The sequence below is a fragment of the Cyanistes caeruleus genome, chromosome 15 (genome assembly GCF_971803275.1).
Source record: "Cyanistes caeruleus chromosome 15, bCyaCae1.hap1.1, whole genome shotgun sequence".
In the NCBI taxonomy this organism is placed as follows: Eukaryota; Metazoa; Chordata; class Aves; order Passeriformes; family Paridae; genus Cyanistes; species Cyanistes caeruleus.
Genome location: NC_141715.1, coordinates 16,174,731 through 16,182,662, shown reverse-complemented (window position 1 = coordinate 16,182,662; position 7,932 = coordinate 16,174,731). Strand labels below are relative to the sequence as shown.

Below are 7,932 nucleotides of genomic sequence, written 5' to 3'. Positions count from 1 at the left end.
CTGCAGTGGAAGACCTCCCGTGCCGCTCCCATCCCAGCTCCAGGACCTCCTCAAGCCAGGCCACCCTTCCGGGGAGCCCCGCGATGTCCCGAGCGCCTGCCGGGGGCTCTGGCTCGCCACGCTCCTTGTGTCCCCTTTGTCAGGACTGTTTCTGTTGGCCTCAGCTCGGGAATTCCCGAAGCTCTCCACGCTGCACTGAGCACGTTCCGCTCCCGCCTGGCCCCGCTAATTAGCGCGCCTGACCGGGTTTCTTTCATCAGTGCTAATTGGCCAGGTCTGTGTTTGCGGCTTCCCCTTCTCGCCGTGCCCTGGGGCGATTTCAGCGCGGGAGAGAAATGAAATGAAACTCCGTGTGCCCCCTCTCACTGGGCACATCCTGACCCCAACACCGGCAGCCGCGACACGGGGACACCGCGGGGCTCGGGGCACCGGGGGGGCTGCGGCTCCTCAAGCCAAACCCACCCCTGGAGCTCGGCAAAGCCTCTTTGTTCCCCGCCGGCGGTGACCGTCACCCACCTGGGGACCCTCAGCTCCAGGCACCGAGTGGCATCACCAGTCAAACCTCCTGGGCTCTGCCATCAGGGGGGGACCGGCCCCAACGCCCAGCCCCGGGCTCTGTCTGTCTGTCTGTCTGTCTGTCTCCCGAGACTGCTCCCCCACCCTCCCCCTCACATCTGGCCAGCAGCAGTTTATTTTTTTCCTCCAGGGTTGCGACACCCTGAGCCACGGGATGTTTTCCTCAGCCCGTGTCGGACCCCCGCAGGGAGAGGGTGGGAGGATTGTCTTGGCCAGGGAGCTCCGGTCACGATGTGTCAGGGCTCTCCCACCCGCTGTCCCCGAGTGCAGAGAGGGGAGACCACGGAAAGCAAACCAGAGCAGGGCTGGAGAAGGGAGAGTGGATTCCTGATGGTGGTGATGGGGGAGGGTGATGGATTCCCAGCTGGGATCTCCCGATCCTCCAGGACCGGGCAATAGTGACCAGAGCCCTGCAGTGATGGAGAGGGGCAGCTGGATCTTCTTGGAACCCCATCACGTCCTCAGTCATGACCCACAGCCATGTCACCCTCCACTCAAAGGCCTGGGAGACCAAAGGATGGGGGTGCCACCAGAGCAGGCCTGGGGGAAACGAGACTGGGGGTGCCCCAAGAGCATCCCCACTGCTGGAGCCAAGGCAGGGGCTGAAGCACCCCCTGTCAGCAGCACCATCTGTGCCTCCCTTTTCCCACCAGAATAAATACCACTCATTCAGAAGAAACCATTTTATTATTTTTTTTTCCCAAAGAAAAAAGCAATATAAATATTAGAGTATAAAACTTGCGTGTAACACATCGACATTGGTCTATATGGGTATAAGAAGGATATAAGCATATATATAATATATAAGTATAATTCAATATTAGACACATTGAAAGGGCAAACGTGTTTCATTTCACGTACACTCGGAGCACAGACCACATGGAAAGAAGATACGGAGAAAATTGAAAATACTGATGTCCACAAGTTAGTCACCGCGATTAAAAATAACACGCCACTAAATACACGACACTCACTAGGCTACCTCAGATTGCAGATTAAAAAGAAAATATAAAGACTACGATTCAGCTACAGCGTTTCTAGAGGGGGGGGCAGGTGGCAGCTGCAGGGGACAGGGTGGGAACCGCTCCCAGTGCAGCCAGCGCCGGAGGTGGCTGGATCCGGATGAAACACGGAGGATGCTCCTGCTGCCCTGGGTTTGGGGAGGGGGCAGGGCTGGGGAGAGCCTGGCTGAAAGAGCTGGATCTGGTCGGGTGAGTTAAGTGTTAGTGATTAAAAAAGGAAAAAAACAAGATACACACTCCCCTGGGAAACTCGCTGTGGCCCCTTCCTGGCCACCCCACAGCTCCTCTCCTGGCTCTGGCTACACAAAGCCCCCACCTGCCTTCCCCGGGGGCTCAGAGCTGCTCTGCTATGGGAAGCTGGCCTGGTGCTTTAGTGATGGGCACATGGAGAAACTCTACTCCTCATCCCTCAGTTCTCCTCTCAGGGTACAAAGCCCAGAGCCAGCGGGAGCGTCGCCTCCTCCGGGCTGGCCCCGCGTGGTCCCACGTAACACTCCCCCGATTATCGCCCCCCATTTTGCAGCGTCACCCCCTGCTCCTGGGTCCCTCGTCTGGACCTGGTCCCCAAACGCCACCAAAACAACCATCACTTACTCAGTCACCAACTCTGCGCCAAAGCCATGCACCGGCAGCCCCGCGGATCCCCAAGAACCGCCTCCTAGAACCCCCCGACCACCCCAAACCACCTTTGGGGCCCCAACTAGAAGCAATAATGAGTTTCCCCCACCCCACCTGAGCCATCCCACCCCCTCCCACCCCTTCCCCAGGGCAGGCCCAGCGCGAGGCCTGGGCTGCCGGCGCGTTCACGCCACGTGGGCATGCGAGGACTTCTGCGGGTCCGTGGAGCTACTGCGCTAGTGCAGGTGTGAGGTGAGGGACGTGCATGCAGACACCGTGTGCAGACAGTGAAACGTCGTCCCCGTGTCCCCCTGGGCTGGGGGGGACCTGGCCAGGCCTGGCCGCAGGGGAGCGAGGCTCTCTTAGCCTTAATTCCATAAGAACATCGACTGTACATATAAATATTTACTGCAAAGAAGGTTTGAGATGTGTCTGCTCTTCGGAGACCCCTAGAACCGCCGGGGCAGCTGCCGCACGCCTCGGCGTGCTCCTCGTGGAATTCCCTGCCTCTCACACAGCAGGAGGGCTTTTTCCTTATCAAATTTCAGGCCATTAGTGGTTACACTTTAAAAAAAAACAAAAAGAAAAACAAAACAAACAAAAAAATGTTTAGGATGCAGCTTTGCCGTATTCCCCTTGAATCATGCAATATAAACACTTTTTTTTTTTCCCCAGATGACAGGTAAGCAGGAACTGAAGCACTCCCTACCAACTTCCAAATTCCAAAATCCATCGCTATCTTTGACTGGGGGTGAATTTTACGAATGGAAAATTTAAGAGCAAGGAACTGGAGCGTGGGCTCTGAGCTAAGAACTTCCTTTTCCTTTCCAAAAAATAGCTGAAGGGCTATAAATTAAAAGATCCACATTAAAATTATTTACACTGGGCAAAGCCGAGCACAAGCCTTGTGCCTTTCTCGGACTACCTGGGAGAAAATCGGATCCAAAGACATGGCAAAAGACCTTCCTCCCTTGCATATCCTAATACCCGAGGGATTGTATAAAATGTTATTCACAGGGCACTTGTTTGCGTTCGGTTTAGATTCTGGATCGGTTTTCATCATGAGACCCGAGAGCAGCGAGCCCCTGCTCTCGGCTCTGATGATGACGAGATACATTCGCAGCATTTCCTATTTTTGCACCACAAAAAAAATTCACATTCGTCCTCCGGCCTGGGCTGTGGTTTTGGGGGAGTGCTGGAGCCGGCTGCCCTGTAGCTCTAAGGTCTCCTTTTTTCTTCTTCACTACTTCTTCTCCTTCTTCCCGGATTTTTTCTTGTTGCCTCCGGCGGGAGCGGCGTTCTTGGCGTCGCGCTTGCCGGCGGCGTTGGTGAGGGTGGCGTTGCTGCCCGGGATGTAGACGTTCTGCCGGTAATCGGGGACGTGCTGCAGGGTGAACTGGGGGCCGTAGCGAGCGCTCAGCCCCATCGTGCCATTGCCGCCTCCCAGGGTGGAGTTACCGTCAGCAGCTTCTGCGGGGAGCGCCGGGGAAGGGGGAAAAGAGAAGGGCAGGATGTTAAAGCCAGCTGGAGACCCCCACCCCAAGCCCCAGCAGCCCCACAGGGTGTCAAACCCAAACCAACATCACCCTTCAGCTCCCCACAGGGCTGTGAGGGCACAGAACCCCCCCCCCCCAAAACAGCCCATTACAAACATATTGTGCAGCCACACCATTAGCGATGCATTAAAGGAAATCCAATATTTATTTATTTTTCCGCCGCATTTAAAACCCTGCCCGCGGTATTTTTCTGCAGCCAGGTTTATTCAGGGAGCAGCACACAGGAGATGAGAAAGAAAACCCCTCCCCTGCAATACCGCAAAATGGCTCTAGGAAGCCGAGCGCCAAGGAAATCAATGCCAGAGAGTGTCTGATGGTCCAGATCAGGGGGAGGGGAAGGCGAATTCATTCCTGTCGCTGTGCACAGCTCCAGCGCGGAGCGAGGAGTGGGGAGGGGCACAGGGCACCCCCGGGATGCTGGAGAGCAGATGGAGATGGGGGAGCAGTGAGCACGGGGGGATGGCAGGGCTTAAGCGATGCTGTTGCCATGAGCTGCTGCAAGCTCTGCTCCAGAGCAGCTGCCTGTGCACGGCTCAGGGTGCGATCCTTGCACAGCCCTGCTCAGAAATGGTTTGCTGAAACTCAGCCTTTGTATGAGAGACCGTGGCTCCCATCTCAGCCCTTTAACTGCCTCATGCTCATGGCCGGGGCCAGGCTGTCCTGGAGGATGGGGCAGCCCAGCAAGGGCACCCAAAGGTCCCAAAGCAGAGCCCAGGGTGCTGCTCCCTCCTTTCCCAGGCACAGAGATTGTGGGAACAAAGAAAAACAATGAGCAGAGGTGGTGGGCTGGGTCTCCTCGCGTTTCTCCTCACTCCAGACCAGCTCTGTGCACGCCTCTGCGCTGCCTTTGCTTTTTCCTAAGCAGATGGAGGTGCCTAAGGCAGCCAGACAAAAAGCTGGACCACATCCCACCATCCCCCTGAAATATGGCTGTGTGCACATTCCCTTTGCAGGGGTCAGAAGGATGGAGCAACTGCAGCTTGAAAAGTTGCAGCTGCTCTGTTGGAGAGGGCAGGGAGGGAAAAACATCGAGGCTGAAAACAGGCAGGATATTGTGCACCGGGGCAGGGGCCATGGTGCACAAACACAGCGACCCAGCGTGGGGAAATGCCTTTCACTTCCCACTCTGGAAGCATTCACTGCAGGAGAACTCATCCAGAGTCCCCATGAAATGGGTTCCAAACCCAGCAGGGCTTGGAGGACCTTGTGCTGGGGAGATGTGTCTGTAATTAGTGATATTTATTGCTAATCTTCCCTTGCCTCAGCAGCAGCTCACTTCATTAGCAACCAGCTCACATACCCATCGAGGTGTTAGAAATGGGATGGGATGATGGAGATCCCACCCCTGGAGATGTGCAGGGACCATCTCACAGCTGGACTACAGCCTCCAGCCATGAGACAATTGTTTTTTCTGGGCTGTCCCAGCTGGAATCAGCCCAGTGAGAGGCTGGTTGGACTTGGGCACCTTCTCTTCCCTGGATATTGCTGCCCAGTGTCCCCCTGGGGCCATCCCAGGGCTCTGAGCAGTGAAGGGCTGGGGGTGCCAGCACCACCCAAGTCCCCATGAATTAATCTGCAGTCTCAGCACAGCTTCCACCAGGGAGAAAAAGGCACTGGTGAAGTTCCCAGCCTGCCAGTCGGCCCTGGGCAAGGGTGACCGGCTGTTTCTAGGTAACACTGACATTAAGGCTGAAAGGAAGAGAGAGAACAGGAACAATAGAGGGTTATAAATGGGCACCGAGGTGCTCTTGCCAAGCAAAGCACTTGAGCTGGAAAGGTCACGCTCAGCCTCTACCAGCAGCCTGTCATTATCCCAAATAGTCCTGAGGAGGAAAACAAGGATTTGGGCTTTGGCAAAAATAACCAGAGAGTGGCTCCATCGCCTCCGTGGGCAGAGGGGAGGCCGAGGGCAGCTCCAGAGCAGGTGTTGCTGCAGCTGCTGGTGGGGCTTTCAGGGCACCCAATATAGCATGTCTGCCCTGCCTGGGGGGACAGGGACCCCCCTCTCTGTCTGCTCCCCCACCATCCCATGGCACCTCTCTAAATTCTCGCTGGGAGCCAGAGTATTTTAAGGACAGGATGTCTGTCCTTGAGTGTCTGGTGTCCTGGAGCATCTGTGCTCCTCAGGCTGTCCCAGCAGCTGCCTCTGCCCATTCAGATCGCTCAAAACACTGGTTTTGCATATTGTTCCTGGTTGCAAGGCTGGGAGATCCAGAGGAAGGATGGAAGGGAAGGGAGACAGAACCCTACAGCAAGGTCACAGCCCTGGGGGAAAAACCAGGTCCCCAGATACTCTGACTTGTGATGGTGATTTAACCATTGGGAAAGGGATTTAATCCTGGAAGGACTGGATGGTGCAGGCTTGGCTTGGCACAGCCAGCTCTGCCTCCTGCTGAAGCCAAGGAAAACCCCAGGGTAAGGGATCCAAAGCTTCACCTGTGTCACTGTGTCCCACCTGTCACCCCAGGGCTCCAACAGAGCTCTGGGGCGGCAGTGAAAGATAAGGATTATTTAAAAGGCCAGGAAATCACACTCAGGGATGGGTAGCACAAAGCTTCATGGTCAATTAGTGCTGCCCCTAATCAAAGCCTGCTCCAATCAACACTATTGGCTTAAAGAGAGAGCAGAAATGAGGGACAGAGAGCGAGGGTGACAGGAAAACGCTGTGCTGGAGGAAAAGACTTGTGCTGTGTCCCCATCCACACATCCAGCACAGAAAGAGCCTGCAAAGGATGGATAAGGGAAAGCCATTGTCTGTAGGAGGAATTTGATTTACATCAACCCCCTGGGCGGACCAGAGCCGTGGGAGAGGTTAGGACTGTGTGAGACTTGGGGATTGGGGGAGATTTGCTGCAGTAGGGCCCGGGGCTCCGTGAAAGTCGGTGCTTAACCTGGAAGGGACCCGCTTAGCTCTGATCCTGGGGATTGCTGGAGCAGCAGCCAGAAAAACAGCTTTATTTACCAGCAAGGAAACCGGATCTGGAGACACTGGGTGATGATAACCACATGCAACCCCAAGGGCTATTTTTCCACCGTCGTTTTTCAGAGCAAAGACACATTTTCACATTGTTTCTTTCTCTTGAGTGTAAACAACTCCCTTGCCCCAGACCTTCGTCCCCCTCCCCAGCCACGGCAGCTGTCTCCTGGTGTCTGTGAAGCAGCAAACTTCAGCTGCAGCAGCTTTCCAAGAAAGCAACACCAAAGCCATTCCTCCTCCCTCAGATTCCTTCCCTCCCAACAGCTCAAAGGAAACATGCTAAGCATTTCGCACAGGGTTTTATGGCTGTGCTTCTATTTCTATATCAAGGGGGGGGCAAGACTTGGAGGTATTTATAAATAAAGGCTCTATGAAAACCAGGCTCTTTATCCATAGCACTGCACAGAATTATAATCGTCCTTGTTTTATGCAGAGCCACGGAGACTGTGGGTGTGTGGGAACATCCCTCCCTGCCCAAGGCTTCTGCACAGCCATAAACCAGAACAAACCAACCCAAAATGACCCCAAACCACCCTCCTGTGAATACAACTGCAAGGAGACAGCAGCAGCCAGTGGGGGAAACCTTGGTGAGTTCCAGCAGAGGGACTCAGGAGCTCCTCTGCACACAAGGTTTGTTGGGAATACTGAGTCAGGCATTCGCTGTTTCCCTGGTCCTGCCTCTAGCCAGACACAAACTTCCAGCCTTCCTTCCTCCTCACCTTCCAGCAAGTTTAATTTCCTGTGGCTTTCTGGAACCAAGGAGTTTATAAAGCATCACCTCCAGACTGGCTCTGTCACGTAGCACAAGCACAGCACAGGCAGACCGTGTTGTTTCAGTACAAAGCAGAGTTTGGGTGGAAGAGGTGTCCCTGTCTGCAGGAACCACATCTCCTCTGCCTGGACCCCTCCTGACCCCTCTCTCTGCAGGGACATCAGTGATTTTCCACCAGCTTTGGGATCTGTTGAAGCAGAACTTCTGCAGCCAGCCCAGCTAACCCAGATAAATCAGTCCCACAGCATCTTATCTACCAGCATGAACCCGAGACGGCCCCAGAGCAGGAGTCAGGGTTTTCCCAGGAGTGATGGACACCAACCATTGGCTGAAGCCAGGATCATGGCTTGGAGCATCTCCGTGTCAAACTGGTTGTTGGGCCAGGCTCCAGCTTCCTCTCCATTCTGGGAG

General features: G+C 55.0%; 1 protein-coding gene across 8 annotated transcripts in view; it reads right to left on the bottom strand.

The window, feature by feature from the left end:
* Positions 1–1,244: 1,244 nt before the first annotated feature.
* LOC111935659 (protocadherin gamma-C5-like) overlaps positions 1,245–7,932 on the bottom strand; it is a 53,056-nt gene continuing 46,368 nt past the window's right edge. For all 8 annotated transcript variants that reach the window (XM_086852033.1, XM_086852030.1, XM_086852034.1 and 5 more), the window contains exons 3-4: positions 7,844–7,932; positions 1,245–3,686 (exon numbers count right to left, since the gene is read on the bottom strand). In XM_086852033.1, the coding sequence (XP_086708159.1) occupies positions 3,460–3,686; positions 7,844–7,932 (316 nt within the window). In that variant the 3' untranslated portion in view covers positions 1,245–3,459. The remainder of the gene's footprint in view (positions 3,687–7,843) is intronic.